Source organism: Typopeltis vanoorti, chromosome 1 (genome assembly GCF_054136105.1).
Source record: "Typopeltis vanoorti isolate ZY-2024b chromosome 1, IOZ_Tvanoo_1.0, whole genome shotgun sequence".
Classification (NCBI taxonomy): Eukaryota; Metazoa; Arthropoda; class Arachnida; order Uropygi; family Thelyphonidae; genus Typopeltis; species Typopeltis vanoorti.
Genome location: NC_143549.1, coordinates 120,957,289 through 120,979,042, shown reverse-complemented (window position 1 = coordinate 120,979,042; position 21,754 = coordinate 120,957,289). Strand labels below are relative to the sequence as shown.

The 21,754-nt window shown below is 35.1% G+C and overlaps 1 protein-coding gene across 4 annotated transcripts in view; it reads left to right on the top strand.

Moving 5' to 3' along the window:
• The window catches only part of LOC150110364 (uncharacterized), a 192,322-nt gene that overhangs the window by 60,345 nt on the left and 110,223 nt on the right, over window positions 1-21,754 (top strand). For all 4 annotated transcript variants that reach the window (XR_016548367.1, XM_090393266.1, XM_090393257.1 and 1 more), the window contains exons 2-5: window positions 8,173-8,316; window positions 11,288-11,781; window positions 17,474-17,551; window positions 21,157-21,589. Coding sequence is in view for 3 of the 4 variants with exons in the window: in XM_090393266.1 (XP_090249392.1) it covers window positions 8,173-8,316; window positions 11,288-11,781; window positions 17,474-17,551; window positions 21,157-21,589 (1,149 nt within the window). In the remaining variant the exon portion in view is untranslated. The remainder of the gene's footprint in view (window positions 1-8,172; window positions 8,317-11,287; window positions 11,782-17,473; window positions 17,552-21,156; window positions 21,590-21,754) is intronic.

Sequence of the window (21,754 nt, the reverse complement as noted above, 5' to 3'; positions counted from 1 at the left end):
AGTATAAGGACGGCGTACTTGCTTTTGTCAAGAGCATTGTTTATTGCGTCGGCGATGTCTTCTAATAAAGTGATGATGCTTTTTTGTTTTCTGAAAGCCGTATTGGTTTTGTGAGATGATGTTGTACTTCTATAGATAGTTCTGTAGTCTGGTGTGTGTTATTTTTTCTAGAATTTTTGAAATGACTGGTAGGGTAGTTATTGGTCTGTAGTTCTGAATATCGTTTCTTTTACTATGTTTGTAAATTGGCGTAATTATTGCAGTTTAGTTGTTGTGGAATATATATACATATAGCCACCCAACATCCACTCTCCAACATAAAACACACGCAGAACAGTAAAACCACTACCTTCACTCAGGTTGAAACAATACGATACCTTGGAATTTACTTCGATGCAGATATGAATTGGAATAGCCAGATAAACTATAAAACAAACTCCGAACAATAAATGGCAAACTTTACAGGTTAAAAGACATAGTACATAGTTCCCACATGCCTAAAAACACTATACAAAGCACTATGCCAAAATATACTAAGATACGCTATAACAACGTATGCGTTCTGTGCGCACTACAAAGTAAATAAATTAATATCGTTGCAGTACAAAATGCTAAAGCTTATCTTTGGGGAACAAAGAGACAATACCGGCTGTATATACAGCAATGTCAGAACACAAAACACTAACAGCAAAACACTTTTGACACTATGCAACAACGCTAAAATATTATTTCGATGCCAACTACAGGACAGCCAGAAATACGTATCATATAACAAGACCTCAGACAACTAATAATATCACATATAAATATAATAATAACGGAAAGGCAACTCGAAGCTTCTACATCCTAGGCATGTTAATTACTACCTTTTGAATACAGGAGCCTTACAAATTATAATAGCCTGAAAAGAACCTTAAGGACTTACTATGAACAAGAAATAAATTATATATGCACCCTACACACTTAATGAAACAAATATATTAGTTCAAGCTTTCCACTTCAGTGACGCGTTATGATATTGAAAATTATCGTGCGTGTGCGTGTGAATGAATTTCTCTTCTTATGACAGTAGTAAATATCAGACCTATCAAACATCGGCCTACTTCCCAACACGGCAATCAAACCAATAAATAACCGGTGTCATCCTTAGATAAGCTTAGTAAAACGCTTCGAGGATGCAAGCTGAGACATTACATCTCAACCTACATCAATACAAGGGGGAAAAAATCCATATATCACATTAAGTGATGTAGTTACAGCTCTTAAATATATTAAAGCAAAAATTATAAATATATATAATTTATTATTTTTGTATAAATACTGTAAAAATGTAATCTTATTCATCGAAAAATTTGTATGAATTTCATTCTTAACAAAACATATTGTTCTGGTTTTTTTAAAAATGATAAAAATTATTGAATTTTTTTATAGAAAGCGAATGTGGAAAATGAACCATAATCTGCAGCACTTTGTAGTTGCAGTACATTGTAAAATAACATGTTGGAATGTTACTTAAGATGATTATTGCATATATGTAAATATTTGTAAATATATGTAAAAAAATATATGATTACACAAATGTCCTATCACCGTTTAGGGCATTTTTATCTAATCTTATCTCCCTTTCCTGCACTTTGTCATTGTTTTTCTATCTCTCTACACCCATTTGTTACTCTCTCTCTCTCTCTCTCTCTCTCTCTTTTTTCTCTTGCTTTCACTGTTCCTAAAGTTAGGAGATTGCTTTTTGAAATGAATTCTACTTACAACTAGTTCCGATCACATGAAATGTGAGTCGTTCTCAACGCCAACGAACATAAGGAACCGACAGAAGACATAAAACTTCACTTAGTACAAAAATTTCCGCCCTACTAACATACGTGATCCAAACAATGATCCCCCTGTGTATTAACACCGCTCAGTTATTAGCCCTTTTAGTTACTTTGAAACAGAAATACACGCCCACTCGTCAGCTGTCTTTTTCTCACTTGCCAACTGAGCGCTGATGACTTAAGAGGCGTTTTTGAAAAAGCAATGAACAGTTATCCCCCCCCCCTCGCATCCCCCAGACTGGTTTATGTCTCTCTGTGTGTGGGCGATTTATTAGAAGCTGAGCTGGTGAGGTAAAATTCCATTAAACTCCTTCGTGATGCCGTTGTAGCTCTTAGGTATCAAGATGTAGCCAGCGTACACATAATCAGCTAGTAACTGGTTTTTGTATAAAGATATTTATATCATGCATAATTATAGTGACAATTAACTTCTTCGATTAATAATATTGCTCGTGTCAACCAGTCACAAATTGTTTTATCATTTAAGATCGTCAATTTTACTAAGGCGAATTCTTCGGTTGGAAAACTACCGAATTATTTACAGGAATAGGACTTAGTATTGTTAATGTATCCGATTGTATTGATTCTATAAGAAGCAAGGTGTGTTCTCGGTTGGGAGGCGGTGGAACTCTAGTAACGGTATTTTTCATTTGCCAACTACACTCTGCTCTTTCCTTACCCATTCTAACCTATCTTCTTTTCCTTTAATCCTTTCCTTCCTATCCTTAGCTTTTCACACTGATAATTAACTAACCATGACCTCTCAGAAAGAAGTCCCTTGTGTGCATCAAGAGAGAGAGACCACACTTACGGAAGTAAATTTAGTCATTAATTTCAAAGTAAACCCTTATGCCTTCCGGCTGACTATTCAGAAATAAAGTAGCCTCGTTACTAGGTAACTAAATACTTGATTTTTCTTATTTAAAATTGTTGACGATATCTTTAATTTGATCGCTACTTTTATCTTTGGAGTTTTTAACCGAAACCTTTTGAATGAAGGATTCAGTGGATATATTTTTCTCATAATTTTAAGATGATCAATCTTTGAATTCGCTAATGTTTTTTCTGCATGCAATTTTCACCCAAGATAACCAACCAGTTACTACAGAGTACTAATAAGGATTTTTTTAACAGTTCATCTCTATTAAGCTAAGATTGAACGAATAGTCCTGTTTCTACAATGGCCTGTATCTACAAACTGTTCTTCTAGGTGAAAAAAATTAATAATATTAAAATATATGGTAATGGTAATGGTAATGGTAATCCATGTTAATTAAGTTTGGGAGCATATGCTCATTCTATGTCTCTCATCGCTGGACAGATTATGGATGTTCATTTGATCGGTTTACAGAAGGAAAATTCCAGTTACCAGGAGACAAAACCAAGCAATTTCACATTACACGAACACTTGGCTTCATATTTTCATGATTTTAGCTTGCATTTAAAGAACAAAAATGCAAAAGTTATTGAATTGTGTGAGCTTCCTACGACTACCAATTAAAACTTTGGAAACTTTTATAATTTTCAACAAGCCTTTGCGAAATCTATGCCGTGTTAAATGAAAATAATACGCTTATTTTTATATGTAAACAAAATCGGCTAGTTTCTCTCGACTACAAGGGTAGTCTTAACGTTTTTTTTTTTTTTTGGAATTTTAATTTATTTGATTTTCAAAAATCGAAAATAAAGTTATTATATTCACAAAATTACGAAGAGAAACATTATACAACAAAAGATAACGATTTTGCTAAATATTATTTGCTCCACCTCTCTGCATGCAGTTCAATACGAACCGATATCACGATTATTCCTCCAGGGAATATCCATCATATCGATAGACCTAGCGAAGAAATATTGAAGGTATTGTTAGAAGAATTGGAGGTGAGAAACTCTCAACTTGATATCAACGATGTTATCAACGTCTGCGCTTGTCTTGTTGGAGGACCACCTACTTTCGGGTGACTAGTAACGGGTATAGTTCGCGCATAAACAGTATGCACTCGTCCTACTTGTTGAGAATAAGTCAGCGTTGATGGTGCTCTCTTCTAGAAACAGTATCAAAATGCACTACGGCCTTGAAATTTTAACAGATGCATAACATGATTTTGATAAAAATTACTTTTCAGGGATAAATCGACTTTTATCCCAGATAACAATTTGTTTGATGACACTTTTCTCCCGAGAGTTCAAGACCAATTCTATTCAGATAGCGCGTGGACAATGCTGAACTTTTGGTGTCAATTCATGCGGAAGTGTTTGACATAGTTTTTCTTGAAGCACCGAATTTAGCTATTCATTTTGCATGTGACAGGATCGGCTTCGAATGTTTGCAGTCATTTGCATCTTCTTTGAAGCATGTTCTAGTCTTTCGCTTTGCACAAGTTTGAAGTCTTAAAATAAAATTGTTCGAATTAGACGATTTTGCGACTGGACTGTAAAAAATAATAAAAAAAATTACTTAAGCATTCAACCTAAATGATTCATTGATTTTTTTTATTATTGTTGACCGTTAGTGACAAAATCGTCTGATTCCACGTGTTATCAAGAACACATTTATTAATGTGCTATACACAGACATTACAACAAACAATAAAATATGAAAATGAAACAAAAAGACACATTCCAAAAACTTTTTAGGTCATCACCATTGTAAACCGCACTCCGCCCTTTTATTGTAAAAACCAACACGAACACTCTTCAGATAATCCTAGATTAGAAGGAAACGGGGGAGCTGGATGTCTTCAAAGACATTTCCTAGAGACTCCTTTGGATTTTAGGTCTAATCAAACTACAACAAAAGAATCGAAAGCTAACAAAGACATTATATTACGTGACCTTCAGAGCACTCTTAACGGTTTCATGTTCATGTTTCTTTTCTTTTTCTTTTTTTTCTTTTTTTTTTAACCATCCCTTCAGCACTTACCTTTCTTCCTGGGGGTAATGCGCAGCTGATTCCCTAACCCATCACGACTCTCGTGTTGACATTGATGCTCAAGGCGAAAGGTTGGCAACAAAGCAGTACTTAACTGTCGGCACCGACACAAATACTGGTATGACGTTCACGCACGGTGTGCGAAAGGTCGGTTCGGAGAAGAGCGTCAGATCCCTTTTAATGGGAGGAGTGGTTGGAGCAGGTATTCAAGTATACAAGAGTAGGACATACGGATAGAGAGAGAGAGAGAGAGAGAGAGAGAGAGATAATACCACTTTAGCTAAGGCTTCCAACAGCTTAAAGTTGCCGTAATCTGTTTCTGACGGTTTCGGGAAAATGATATTTTTAGTGCATCGTCCTAACAGGATCTTCACAGTGCAGTCAGCTTACACCATATCATGGAAAAATAAATAAATAAACCGAATGATTTTGAAAATTATTGCAAGTTCCTCAGTCCTCATTCTGAATGACTTTATCACGTAGTGATATAACACTTTATGAGAGATTAGCTTATTTATAATTCATATTCACATTCGTGCCATCTTTTCATTTTGGGGAAAACACAATGTTTATTCGATATGATACCTGCAATATAATAAAAGCATAAACATCGTACTAATTATAATTATTTATAAGTATAATTTCTTATAATTATAAATTACTTCCTTATAATTACAACTTATAATTTCTTATAATTATAATTACTTCCTTATTATTACAACTTATAATTATTATAAGTTGTAATTATAAGGAAGCAGTTTCACATTTGGGCTCCTTTTGGGACCCTGAATCCAACCTCCATGGAATGACGAGATAAGAAGACGCTGATTTTATTCACCTTATAGCCTTGGCTAGGGAGAAGCTAAGACTATGAGACAAACATTGCATGTGAAATCTGAATGTTTCAGCGGCTAGCTAGCTAGGCTTCTTAAGGGAGAAACTTCTCCAAACTTCTTTCAAATGTGAGTCCGGCTCTCACATTGGTTGAAAAGCCTACACATCCAGTTATCCTTGAAATGATTCAAACCAACCGAAGGGTATCACTTGTACTTTACGAGCCATAGAATCATAATGATAAGTCATTAATATCATTAATATGACTGAACGACATCGGGTTATTTCTCAAAATGGAAAGAGGAGGAATTCGAGGGGATGCCTTGAAAGTTAATTCAATGCCAGATTATGGGGGGAGGAGATAAACGAATAACAGTTCTGTAAAGCTACATGTAATAAACTGTATTTCTACATAGACTTCTGATCGGAAATTGGAAATGAAATCAATACATTTGATAGCACGGTCTTGATCACAATAGCAAAAGAAATGCAAATCACAATGAAGGAAGAGATGATCACCTGTCAAATGTAAGTGTTCCACGCAAATATTTTAATAAAAATGTCAAAAATGTGAAATGTGTAATTTTTAACTTGCAAAATGTAAATATGCAATACTAATAACTTTTCCGTTCAAATATTTTTTGCACACTTGGAATAAAGGAAATTTAAACTACAGCAGGTTAATTGCATTCCGATTGAAAAAGTGAAAGTTGTCATTTACTTAGGATTAAAAATTCTACTGAAGCGATTAAACTTTAGGAAAAAAAAAAAACGCATCACCGATGTAGTAAAGTATAAAGATTTACGTTTAGTTGACTTTACCACCTTATTTACATAATATTAAAATTATGTGTTAATTATTAATTATTATTATTTATTGCTAATTGTTTATCATTATTATTAATATTAAAATTATTAAAATTATACAGATTCAAATTGCTTTTCAGCATAGAATAAAGGTGGGATCGGAATCGCTCGTATTTTATTTAGTTTATTATAACAATCTCACTCATGAAGTGTTTCAAGGGGCTTCGAAGCGGGTCTGATTAGCCAAATGGATAATACTCCGCTCTACCGCCCGTGAGTTCGAATCTCAGTGTGGCAGGGATGTTTATGAATGTCTTTAAGTGGGAGATAAAGTTCATCTCACTGTTAAGCAGCTCTGCTTATTCTGCTTCTTTGTGTAATGTGCCTTTCCGATTTTTCCTATTTGAAAGTTCTATGTGCGGTCTCCAGAACAGGATTCTCGGATTATCATATCCTTAATCCTCTCACAGTACTAATGTATTACAACTTTTCTTTTTTTTAACAGGTTTTTAATATAAAAAAACTGTAGTACATTAATAACTATGGGGTGCTATAAATTAGAAAATCAGAAAAACTTGTTCTATAGACATAATATTGTATGATACATGTCTTTTTTAATTCAAGCTACTTTGGATCTTCAATAAGGATAGTGATCTCATACTGGGATGTCGATTTTCAATTCAAATCATTTAGATCACTGGTTCCCAAACTTATTCGGTTCACGGCGCCCTTAGTGTATCAGGATTTTTTCCATGGCGACCAAAGTCAGATGCCTACCTAACAGTTGCTGTGCGCAGTGGTGCAGTTAGGTTAGTTAAAAAAAAATAAATAAATGAAACACGCATTTGAAATTCACAAACAATTTATGTAAAAAGTATTAAATAAGTACATATTTTGAACAACCAAGTGATTGAATAAATAAATCGTAATTAGTGGGACGGGTGAGCCTGTACTACACATCTCAAATCTTGGAATCAAACTGGACACGGCCACCCTCATTTCCTGTTCCATACACGTTGATTTTCGCACGATCCATCAATACATCGAATGGTCCGATTCTAAAACCACGTGGGCTGAGTGTCATTTCAAGAAAATATTGGAATATTTGTTTCGTGGCGCCCCAGTGCACCGTTTGGGAATCACTGATTTAGATAAAAATCATATCGCACAATGAAATCTACCATTCTAACTATCAGTAATCTTTTCGCATTTTCTTACTTAAATGAGCTTATTTTCTTTTAGGCTACACATACGATTCTTCCAAACTTTTTCACAAAAATAAGCATACATTCAATTTGTTACGTTGATTTAAATATTTTCTAAAAGCATTAAAATATCTAACTGTTATGGTTGTAGGAATATTTTCAATAGAAGTATGATGTGTAATAAATTTATTGTATTAATGCAAGGCACACAGGTGCGGATCACATCACTGACAAGCATGTTATTATATTGCTTTAAAAGGTAATGATTTTCAGGGAGGGGGGGGAAGCTAACGAAATTAAATCTAGATGAAACGAATTAGTAAATCATAAATGAAGAAAGATGAAACAGCCTCTGCTTAAAGAATTAATTTTGGAAATTTGTCTAATGAGGATTGATCCTAAAATTCAGTCAAATTAGGCCAGCCCATAACATCAACCAGTTGTGACCAGGAGTAATTTCAAATATTCAAAAACAAATGGTGATTCCAAAATTTGCATAAAAGACCGTTATCTTTCTTATGATTTACCTTGTTCATGTATTTAACAAAATTATTTTTGATTTCAGGATGGAGACCGTGGGCAGAATGGATCCCTTGTAGCGCCACTTGTGGTGGAGGAGTGCAACAGAGGAGACGTCTTTGTAATGATACCATCACCTGTTCAAAAACTGATGGAGAGCAGAGAGCATGTAACATGTTTCCATGTGCAGGTATTCAAAACTAAATTATTGTCTAACTGATAAATAAATAAATAAATTCACCCTGAACACTGACTCTGCGAGATAACCATAGCCTCGACTGATAATCATTTTTATCTTAAACATTTCTAAGATGATCTACTAAAAAATTAATAATTCCATTAACCCCACTATTTTTGCTGCTATCACATAAAATTTATCTAAGTGACTTCTACCTGAACTTTCACAATAAATTGGTATATCAGTTTTAAAGCTTAACATACAGGATTAAATAAATTTCGCTAAAAAAGAGAAATTTTATATTACATCATTCCATTTGCATTAACATTGTATTTTTATTCCTGGTACGACTTTCAAATCCTATTTTTTACGTAGTTTGTTTCATTAAAGGAAACACCATAGAATCCGTATGGAGTCAGGGCATTTAACATCAAAGGTTATTTCGACGGACAGCCTTGGATATACGTGGATTCTTGAATATACGTTGTATTTATGTGGTGCTGACATCGTTGGCCGAATGGACAGTGTCTTCTCACTCTATATGGCTGTGGGTTCGAATCCCGCTGTAACATAAATCTTTATGAATTTCTTTAGGCAGGAGAAAAATTTCATCGTTATATGTGAGACCACATCCCAGTTTATTAGAGACCTGACGTTTAGTCTCTAGAACAGAGTTTCGGATTATATAGTCCTTATCATACCCACGATATTGTATGATAGTTTCATAACATCCCTTGGATAGGACTGACACAAAAAACAGGAAAAAAACAAACAAACAGAGAAAGCTGTTTATCGCCATCATTTTCAAATCATGATAATAATCTCAGTTATGATTCTGGCGGAGGCTATTTCTGGCATACCGCCTTACATCTAGCAGTGTACCATTTGTTCTAGTTTAAATGGATGATAACATGAACAACAGGCATGCAGTTTTTATCGATACCATACATGTTCTTGGAGACCTTTTGTCTACCCACAACATTGTTACCAGTAATTTCTTTCTATTTCTCAATAAATATAAGCTTGCTAAATTTTATACTGGTTAGATTCCACGTTCATATAGAAATGGGAGGCCATCATCCACCGACATAAAGCATGCTGCGAAAGTAGTTTATCAAAATTGTTAACATCGTATGATCTGCATCAAAAGACTTGCACAAACATCCATGATACACCTAGGATTCAAATCCGGAACATTTCTGGTGCCAAAGAGAAAACTGAGAGAGAGAGAGAGAGAGAGAGAGCAGTATAAAGAAAGAAACAGTTCTCTTCTCTTCTCTCTTTTTATATCTAAATATATAAAGAGGAAAGGAGACTGATTGTCACATTTACCAAGCAATGAAATTGCATGGAAAAACATAGTAGGCCTTACACCGCAGCTCGGTGCGTCCATTTTGAAGTTTATTATCCCATAAAATGAAGCAAGATATTATCATTTACACTGGGGTATTTATTAATTGCCTTTTCGATGGCAAAAGAAGATTTCGCCTCCTTCAGGTATCGAACATTTTTTTTTTTTTAATTATTATTGTCGAAGCAAGCAAGCCTTTGAGCCATTGTATAATGGCTGTTAATTGTGTGTGTTCTTCTGAAAAGTTTGTCTGTTTTGTGCAATTAAAAATCCCTTCCACCTCCGTATGAGATCGTTTTCCGCCATCGAAAGCACTGAAGATAGTTAACTGATCCTGAATTATTACACTCTCCATCCGCCATATAAAGGACAAATTATTCCATATTTAACATATGGAAATATTTAAGACAAAATTACTAGATTGTCAGATACCGTTTTGTTCTTTTATTACACTTTTTGTATGAAGTGGTTTGAAACTGATTTTAATAAAATATAAACGTTTTAAAAGTAGACCAGGAAAGGCTTGAAGAGGTCAACAGAATTTTGAATGAAGAGGGTGCTGTCACTCACATTTCTCTTCAAGGAGGGTGAGTAAGTCGTGGGATATTCACGTACTGGAACAGTATGATAATTTGCATCCGTCTGGGCAGGAGAGTAGTATGATGTAAGGTGACTCTGACGATATCCAGATTGGATAAGTTTCTGATAATCCCATCTACAAAAGGTTTAAACCAATACATCTTAGCACCGTAGTGAGTGAGCTAAAATAATTCGGAATTAAATGATTCGGAACTGCTACTTCTCTAGAGAACATCTTTTTCTCAGATGTTTTCACCATTTAAGAGACAATAGTTGCCTAGTAGATGTAGAGAATCATCTACCACTCGCTTTGTATATGATCGTACATGATGCTTGATGTTTGCAACTTCCTCTGTTCCCTTTCCAGTCCAATCATTTCTATTTGGTCTTAAGAATAATATCACCTTAAAGTTTAACAGTTTTCATCATTGGAAAAATAAATGCAATTCATAAGGTCGGAAAAAAAAAAAGTTGTCCTTCAACTGTATTTCCAGATCCTTCACATTTTGAATGTAACGTGTGATTTTAGAAAGAACAAATAACTATGAACGAGTACAAATTTGTATGGTTAAAAAAATAATAATAAATAAACGTTGTAAATTGTTTTATAAACTCTCCTGTACTGAAAAATCTAGCTTTGTTCGTAGAGTTAATCTTTCTATTAAACAATGTTTAAAACAGAAGATCGATTTCAGCGTGTTTCCTACACACAATTGCTTCGACGGATTCCAGTGTCTTTCGAAACAGATAAAAACGTATCACATTCTAGAATGATGAAGCTCGTATGCAAATAAAAATCTTCTGTAAAGGAAATATCGGATATACATGGACATTGTAATCACTTTAGATTCTTTTCCATTGAAAATTTTAATTATCTTTCTTTTTTTTTTTTTTTTAACTGAGACTCGTTATCCTTAGTGTGCGCAGATAACAGCGTTCTTTACAAGAAGTTCTCGTTGAATACTTTGCAATATAAAATCATAGATTTACTTATGCATAATATGATAAATTATCTTCAGTAATCACGATTAAATTGTTACGTTCTTTCTCTAGACATAGTGGACGTCTTGCAAGCAGTTCAGCTTCGCCGACATGCTCGCCTTCAACCTCTGGACAGGCCAACGGCATTCACGATTCTTCCGACAAGCTCGTGGTCAACTCATGCCAAAGATGTGCTTCCCGCTACATTCCCTTGGGAGTTCTCTTTATTAGCGACCATTCGACTCGTGCCTGCTACTGAGGGTTATTTGATGGGTATCTACAAGAAAAAGGAGTTACACTTTGGCTTGTACGTCGGAGAAAGGACCAGCCTAGTACTCTCTGCTCCGGATGATGTTCAAGTATCATTCGTTACTACTATGGCTGATGGAAAATGGCACCAGATGGCTTTCAGTGTCCGAGAAAATCGAGTTACGTTTTATCTGGATTGTCGGGAGCAAGGAAGTCAACCGTTAACAGGGAAGATTCATCCCGTCTTGGAGGACAGCGTATTGGTGGTTGGGAACACAGCGGGGGTACAAAAGGATGATGATTTTGAACCCTTTCAAGTAAGTGTTATGATGTGTTTTGCTTGAAATATTAAAATAATATCGAATGATATAGGTCACTCTAGAAATTACAGTGAAATCTCAATAGGTGATAGCCGGGCCATGTGCTCAATCTTCTGCTAGCAAAATGCTCATCTTTAAACAGTTTTAGAAATCATCTTCCCTTTCAGTGGACCATCTATCGCTAACACTTCTAAATAAATTGGCTTTTTTGAGGTAGTTTGTTTTTATATTATCATGATACAAAATGTTTCTTTCTTCCCATGCTCAATGCATTTTATTCTGTCACTAATGTATACTTTTTTCGAGTGTTTCTACCAGAAGTGAGTGAATGAGTGAGTTTAGAAAAGTACGTTCTGGTTCTGATAGTAAAATTCAGTAACAGTTGCATTTCTTGCATTTGAAAAAGCAAACATATTTTACATGTAGAGAAAAGAACTTCATCTTTAGAGTTGATAAGCATTTTTATGTTATTCTTATATGTTTTTTCACAATTATCTTTTTTTTTTAATAATAGTTGTCATATTGTCATATCCCCCCACCTGCTCTCGAGGGTACAGAGGTCTGACATACGTCAGTTTACAGACCGAAGTTAACCTTGTGAGATTGGCCAGTCCTCAGCAGAGTGCCAACAGCATCGAACGATTGGGCCCTTTCCAACTACTCAGCAGCTCAGACTTGCTTAACCTTTTGCGTGAGCCATTAGTAGCGAAGACTCTACCAATCGACCAACCTTTGCTGACTCTTTATAATAACTGGTCGTCAGATTGTGGGAATACAAGCAAACATGGAAACCTACCTGCTTGTTTGCATTCACTTTCAAAATAATTCCCCCAATTCATTTGAGCAGGCATTAGGGAAATTTTCATCCTCCCGAAATAATACGCAAAATTATCTTTTGGGACGATATTCAATTTTCGCGTTGTATTTTCTACAAATTAACTGTAGACTTGAGATTTCATTTTTTTCTGAGTTGAATCGTTAGAATATAATAGAAAGCTTGCAATGAAGTGCTGCACCAGAACCCGCTGGATAAAGAAGATAGAATGAAGTGGAGAAGTTAGTTTCCATTTTTAACTCTTTTTCAAAGGTTTTATTCTTATTCATTTTGCGAATGTTACAACACAGAACATAATGTTGCTGACGGATTGTTGTCCAATTTGGATGTGTTTGTGTCCTTCTTGACACACACTTTCGTTTTGACTAGAAAAGAAAACAGTCAGAATGATTTTGATCTTTTAGTGGACTTGTCTGTTTTTTTTTTTTTTTTTTTTGTTTTTGTCTCGAGAAATTCCCTAGAGCCTTAGGTTTCGACGAAGCCTTTATGATGGAAACACTTGAGTTGGAATCCCGTCTACTCTGACGCAAAATACATTTATCAGAGTTTTTTTCAATTAAATGTAAGTTATCCAGTCTCATACGAGGGTGACGATTTTTCTCCCAGAAATTTGGGCTTTTCAACTCTCAAAACAGACGCAAACCGGCCGCGTGAACACACCCATACTAACTGACAAAATACTTACCCTTAAGGGGTAAGCAGAGCAGTAGTAAGCCGGCAGCATTGAATTGCGTAAAATCCCTAATTAGGACACTCAACCCATTTTGGACGGAGAGAATTGGATGGATGGAACCTTTTCCATTTTCAACGACTGTTATTTAGTTTGTGGCTCATCATTGCTCACCTACAGTAGTAGTGTGCACCTTTTCATGAAAAATTGAATGCTCATACCCCATATGTAGCTCCTCTAAAATTTGCCGTGTTGAATGCTTATTCATTCAGCATGACATGAGATACAGTTCTGCAATGAGTCATGACAAAAATATGATTACCTCAATGCAGAAGGGTAACAGGAAGTGAGACATATGCTGAAGAACACAATACTGATATAGTTCCATGATCCTGCTTGAAACTTTTCCGAATTATAACGGAAATCTTTGAACTTTTAGATCATATGCACATATTTGGTGCACATTTTGGTTCCCGATTAACTTAAAAAATCTGCGACAGTTGATTGTCATCTGACTTAAATCTAGGGATTTAAGTCAGAAAGTAAATGAGTTAAGTTTACTTTCATTTAAAACATGTATGTTGCTTATTGAATTCATTTCTTATAAAGAGCTGATAGATGTATGCTGCATCCAGTAAAACTTCACACAGTAGTAGAAATATAAAAACTTTACTCACACTAAAGATACATAAAAGAGGTGATTTCAGAATACTATGATCCTCCAAGGAGCTATAAAAAAAAAGAAAAAAAGAAAGAAAGAGAAAAAAATGATAAAGCAAGTGATTCTTGTTTGTTGGTTAGTCATCGACATGAAAAAAAGTGTGGCACTCCGGCCGGAACAATGTCACTTGCAAATTCTCATAAATGATAAACAAATGCACAACATCTAAAGAAAATGTTGCATTAATATGTCATTGATAAAAAGTCGAAGAAATGCATTTAATAGTAAATAGATTGATTTATGATCTCGGGTGATTTTTTCACATGAACTTATTCATTGTTAAAGCCAAACTAGCTCACGTCACACCAGGTAATGTTCTTTAAGCAGGAGACGAAGAGTTTTAAGTTGCAAGCTTCCTTCTAAAAATAAAATACTATCGAGATTGGATCTTTTCCTTTCACCTTGGCTTCGAACTTCGTTTATGTTTACATCAGTTCTCCTGGAAAGACGTTGATAAATGGTGTATCGGTCCGTTCATGAAAAACGTTCATTCACCCTTGTTCCAAATCAGAGGTCCTGTCACTCCCCATCCGGTTTCCGTGCCCTAGCAAAGAATGGCTGCACATTTCTAGAAACTACAGTAGTTCTCACAGAGAAAACGTAGTGAAAGGAAAAAGAAGACGAGTCTAGGGATTTAAAGAAAGAAAGAGAGAGAGAGAAAAAAAATAAACTTCTTGTAGCTTCCTCGTGACGAGTAATGACGCGGGCAGCCTCCGTGTAGCGCAAGCTATCAATTTTCTAAGGAAGTAAAAATAAAACGCCTTGATGTTCCTGCACCAACATCCTTCCATACCAACAGAGACGTAATACAACCCGATATATCCACGTGTCACTACGCGCTGTCACGAGGGCGCTATAAATAATGACCTCTGGTTAAAATGGGAAAGGAAAACGCTGTTTTAGCTCTCCGGAGGATAGCGATTCTGATATAAAGATTCGTTAGAGCAAGACAGCAACTTTATGAAGAAATTACAAAGAATGGAGCGAGTGGGAGAAAACGCTGAAATTTTTTTTTTTTTTTTTTTTTTCATCAACACAACACATACTATACAAGCACACACAGAGGATTCTGAAACTCTCTCTCTTTCTCTTGTCCCTCTCTTGTCTCTTATCAAACGCGTCGTGGTAGATTCAAATTTTTAATTCATCGTCTGAATAAAAAAGAGTCTTTGCCAGTTAAAGTGAATTAATGAAAATAATAACAATAAAGTTTTATTGTTGAAAACGTTCTTGGCCGCATTTCATTATTTTTTTTTATCTTCCTGATGTAATCATCCTAGTCAATGCTCTGAAGTATCGCTGCACAAGGTGCGTTTTAGTTAAAAATATCGGGAAAGAATCGAAGGAAGAGAAGAGAGAGAGAGAAGGGAGAGAGAGAGAGAGAGAGAGAGAGAGAGAGAGAGAGAGAGAGAGAGAGAGAGAGAATGAATGAGCTGGCTATGAACAAAAGTTCATAGCCAACTCATTTGAGCAACTTTCTAATTTTTTGTTGAACGTTAACTTCAAGTAGATATGCACGCAGGAGGCATTATTAGAAATGGCTGCGTTTCGTTAGATCAGTGTATTCGTAGTCTTTGAATCGTACAATTGTCACTAGAGTTTTGTGAATAAAATTATACTCTTTGCCTCTCTCTCTCTCTCTCTCTCTCTCTCTCTCTAAATGAATATCATAATCCCTTTCTCTTTTTTTTTTGTAACTTTCTCTCTGTTTATCTGTTATTTCAAAAATAAGTTTTATGTGATTATTTATATATTTATTACTAAATTAAATATTAAATCTTTAATACAGATTTCATTTATTTATACCTAACATAATTTAACAAATATACTGGTGTCCAAAACCTAAGGACGAACACTATTTCTGAAACAACCACAAATTCAGACGAGGCAATTTGTATAGCTGACGTTTCGAGTAGAAAACGGGTACACATTGAAATTTTCGAATCTCGCGCAAAGGGGTCACGTGGTAGCACTCAGCAGGATAAAAGGCAAAAGGTTGCACTAAGCGAATTATGTTTGATGGAAGCTCTTTAAGTGAAGGAATAAAGATGCACACTTGCAATGTCTCAAAGACATTATCTAGATGATTTCACAGGGGTAACAATTACTGGAAAGCATGAAGAAGGCCGCAGAATTACTAATATTCCCAGAGAGTTGGGAATCTCACACAGCGTTATATCCAGGCTCTAGACAAACCAATGGAATGTATTCCAGATGTTTGCTAAGAGGTCGCCCTTGCTCTAGCACGAAGAATGAAGACAGATTTTTGGTTATAATAGCAAAACGTAATCGACGCACCAGGGCAGGTCAACTTGCAAGTCGGCTCCATTCAAGCACAGGTACGCAGCTATCTCGACAAACTGTGGCAAAACATTTGCGACAAGTAGACCTATACACCAGAATGCTTTTTATCTGTGTACCTTTATCCACAGCGCATCGTAGAGCACGTTTGCAGTGTTGCAGCCATAAAAATTGGACAAGACACCAACGGGTAATGTGCTCTTTACAGATGAGAGTCGTATTGGTCTTTCTTCCGATTTTAGACGACACTTGATCTGGCGTTAAATTGGTACTGCTTACCATCGCAAGAATATTCTTGAAAGGGATAGATAAGGCAGTGCTGGGTCATGGTGTGCGGTGGCATTATTCTTAATGGACGCACCGAGCCACAAGCGTTGGAAAATGGACCTATGACTGGTGAACGATGTTGAAACGAAGTTCAGCATCATTCACCAGTCATGCTACAGTTTCTGTAGCATGACTATGCTACAGAAACTGTAATGTATCGTAATGCATCGTAAGAAACTGTAATGTATCGTAATGCTACAGTTTATAAAGAAACTATAGCATTATGGATAGCAATGCTACACTACACAGTACACGAGCTGCAGAGATACTTCTGGAGACCGAGGATATCAATCGAATTGGAAGACCAGCATGCTCCCCAAATCTCAACCTCATAGAACACATTTGGGTCGCAACAGGGAGAAGCATTGCTGCTCGAAATTCCCCTCCAGAAAACAAATAAGACCTTATCCTTGCACTGAAGGAGGAGGAGGAGTGAGCCAGTTTACCTCAAGAAAACCTGAATCACTTGGTGCTAAGTATGGTACGGCGTTGTGAGAGCTGCATCGCAGTTCGGAGTAGACATGTTTCGTACTGAAATTTCTCTCTGCATAGTTTTCTGTAAGCACTGTACATTAATTCCTTAACTACGACCTTAGAAAATTTATAACTTTTGTTAGAAACGTATTGAATTTAATTTGTACGAAATGTATAGCACATTTTTGTGTAATTAATTTATTGACATGCTGGCAATAAATTTATGTCCTCATTTGGCTGTAGTCATGAAAACGTTTTCATATACAGGTAAAAATGTAGTTCGTCGTTAGCTTTTGGAAACCAGTGTGTGATATATTTCAAGTCTAATTTTCACCTAAATAATAAATATGTATATTAATAGGGTGCTGTGGAACAACTTATCATTCGTTCCGATCCTAGTAATGCCAAGGACCAGTGCAGTGAATATACCCATCCTCTGGTAAGTAGTCATACCGAACAATGCATTGCAATAATTTAAAAAAAAATAATTAAAAAAAAAAATATATATATATATATATATATATGTGTGTGTGTGTGTGTGTGTGTGTATACACACACACACACACACATACACACACACTCGTATGTACTCTGTTCAAAAATATTTGAGTTTTTTTTTTTTTTAATGATAAAAGCTTTTAATGCACTGGTATATACGCTATTAATCGAGTAAGGACTTGGGTACGTATTCCGATACTATACATTCGACCAACCAGTTTGGCAATTATATATTAACTAATATATTATAGACAAATGAATCATAATATACTACCATGGAGTTATTATTTTTAACCCAATGAGTTTGATCTCATCAAAAAATTTAATGTACAGGCACACATCGAAATATACAAGCCTAGAGTATTATGTTTTAGGTAAAATATTTACCGCATTGCCAGTAACACCTGCCAGCAAATATTTTTCGGATGAAACTGAAGAAATCAAAACCTAAAAATGGGATATCAGCTGATCATCTTCACTGTTTATTGCAAATTTGGAAACCACAGTTTAACAACAAGGAAATGAATCTCGGCAACCCCAAACGCGATGCTCAGATGTAATTTTTTGTAATACAATAATAGTTATTATATAGTTTAATTTTGTCATCTTTTATTTAAACGATTTAAGCAATCCTAGCATATTCAGAAATAAAACCAATTTATGAAATGAAATACTAACTGATAACTCAAGCGGTAAACCAGCTATCAAGGACATCTTCAGCATCATTGAATTCCTATATAGACATTTTACAAACAAATGGAAAATTAAACAGTGAGAACAACGCTTGCATTCCAGTTCATTCATATTAAAATACTCAAAAAAAAATTATAATGACGGAAGTTATCTGACGGAAGAAATATGTGTTATTTCTCTTCGTAAATCCAAAAATCTGTATTTTCAGGATATATTGCCAGTTTTTTTTTTTTTTTTTTTTTTTTTTCGGATGCACTCTCCCCCCAAAATTTTAGATATGGACGACATGGTTTCGGATCGCTTAATATTCGAAATTTCCTGCCCTGCTGAAAATATACGAAATACCATTATTCCAAAGTATATTTGATTTTCTTTTTTTAATGTGCCCATTCACGAAAGATTGTAAACATCTATGTAAGCCTGTAACGCATCATTAGTACTGTGGACGAGTTTTTTTTTTTTTTTTTCAATTTCTTTAAATTCATGTATATCTTGTCATCATCATTATCATCAACAATTTTCTTCAGTTCCACTGCTGGACGAATCTCTCTCTCTCTCTCTCTCTCTCTCTCTCTCTCTCTCTCTCTCTCTCTCTCTCTCTCTCTCTCTCTCTCTCTCTCTCTATGTTTCTTCCATTTTAGCCTGTCTTGTGCACTCTCCACCATAAATGTCCAATAATATCTTGTTCTGTCATCGTCCCATCTTACTACAGGTCTACCTGTTTTCCGATAACCAGCTCTTGGTGTTCGTTCTGTTATTCTCTTTATCCATCTCTTGTCAGACATTCTCATCACATGTCCTACCATTTGTTATCTTTTATCACTAAGGCAATTTCCATTACCTTTTCTTGCCTCCTTGTCCAAGTATTATTCTTTTTATCCAATCGGGTTATTCCCAAAATGGCTCTTTCTGTTTCTTTGTGTTGTTTTCAGTTTCTCTTGGTCTTTCTTAGTCAGACTCCAGGTTTCACTACCATAAGTCATTGTTGTGAGTATACTCTGTTTGTAGATCTTTCTTTTTAGGCAGTTTGGTAAATTGCTTTTAAATATCTCTCTATAATGGCAAAAAAACTTTCCATCCTGCTGTTATTCTATCTGAAATTTCATTTTTATGTTTATGGTTGTTTGTAATGATTTGTACTAGATTTACATGTCTGAATTTACAATTTCAATTTATTTCAATTTTTTTTTCGTTCTGAAGTATTTCCACCATACAATATTTTTGATTTATCCATATTTATTTGTAAGCCAATCTCCAGACTTACTTCATTTAATTCAATAATCATGTGTTCTAGTTCTTTTGGTGATGTTACTATTAGAATAATATCATCAACGAATCGCAGATTGCTTAAGTATTCTCCATCAATATTCAGTCCTCTTTTTCCCAGTTCAATTTTCTCATAGCATATTTAGTGAGATACAGTCTCCCTGTCTGACTTCTCTTTTTATTTCTATAAAAAGAGAAGAATTTCTATCTCTCTCTCTCTCTCTCTCTCTCTCTCTCTCTCTCTCTCTCTCTCTCTCTCTCTCTCTCTCTCTCTCTATGTTTCTTCCATTTTAGCCTGTCTTGTGCACTCTCCACCATAAATGTCCAATAATATCTTGTTCTGTCATCGTCCCATCTTACTACAGGTCTACCTGTTTTCCGATAACCAGCTCTTGGTGTTCGTTCTGTTATTCTCTTTATCCATCTCTTGTCAGACATTCTCATCACATGTCCTACCATTTGTTATCTTTTATCACTAAGGCAATTTCCATTACCTTTTCTTGCCTCCTTGTCCAAGTATTATTCTTTTTATCCAATCGGGTTATTCCCAAAATGGCTCTTTCTGTTTCTTTGTGTTGTTTTCAGTTTCTCTTGGTCTTTCTTAGTCAGACTCCAGGTTTCACTACCATAAGTCATTGTTGTGAGTATACTCTGTTTGTAGATCTTTCTTTTTAGGCAGTTTGGTAAATTGCTTTTAAATATCTCTCTATAATGGCAAAAAAACTTTCCATCCTGCTGTTATTCTATCTGAAATTTCATTTTTATGTTTATGGTTGTTTGTAATGATTTGTACTAGATTTACATGTCTGAATTTACAATTTCAATTTATTTCAATTTTTTTTCGTTCTGAAGTATTTCCACCATACAATATTTTTGATTTATCCATATTTATTTGTAAGCCAATCTCCAGACTTACTTCATTTAATTCAATAATCATGTGTTCTAGTTCTTTTGGTGATGTTACTATTAGAATAATATCATCAACGAATCGCAGATTGCTTAAGTATTCTCCATCAATATTCAGTCCTCTTTTTCCCAGTTCAATTTTCTCATAGCATATTTAGTGAGATACAGTCTCCCTGTCTGACTTCTCTTTTTATTTCTATAAAAAGAGAAGAATTTCTATATATATATATATATATATATATATATATATAATATTCCTAAATATATTTCTTCTTTCTTAAATATATATACATATATATTTACATAATTCTGAAACACTCTGCTAAAGACCAAACATGGAACTTTTACAAGCCATTTTAGGCCTCCACTAAGCGGGGGGGGGGGGTTTGAGAAACATTCTAAAATAACTAAAATAACATTCTAAAGAAACTGTCGAAAACACTAATGTGAAAGGTCCCACAAATCTTAAACGAAAGCTGAGAATTTATCAACTCCGCTCTGCCATTATGATCAATAAATGTTTTAACTAAAGTTTTCTCTCACAATCAAACATTGTATTTGTTAGATAGTTACCAAAATAATTATCTTTCATAGAATTTTTTTTCTTTCTATCTGCTAGTATTAATCGAATTTTAGAATTATGAAATGAATTTTCAGAATCTATTAATTTTTGCTCTTTAGGTACCTCGGCACCGAGGAGAACTCCCTCTTATCGAAGAGGCCAAAAGTGTTCCTGCCACGTTTGGAACGCAGAGTGATCAACTGCCAATCCGAGGTGACACCATTGATGATGAAGACTTTATATTTTCCGATACTGGCAGTGGAAATCGTCCTGATGATGAAGAAGACGAAGATGGTGGAGAAAGTAAATCTTCAGAGGAGTCAGATGAAGATGATGACGGCGATGCAGAGGATAAATCTTCAGAGGAGTCTAATGAGAGTTCTGAAGAGGACTCGGAAGAAGAAGACGAAAGCGATGAGGATGATGATGATGATGATGATGATGATGACGAAAAATCAGAAGAAGTTTCCGAAGAGAAATCAAAAAAGAAGTTCGCTGCCAATGAGCAAGCAACTGACTCCTTTGAGGGTTCGGGCGTGGGTCAAAAATTTGGTAAGCTATTTTGTTCCTTTTAAGAGCTTGTAGGTTTTAAAAACTTATTTAAAATTAATACAATTCAAAATGCATAAAAACACTAAAGGAAAGGTGGTATGAAGGGTTCCAAAGTAACCTTCACATCATCTCTCTCTCTTTCTCTCTAGGCTAGCATACAACTAA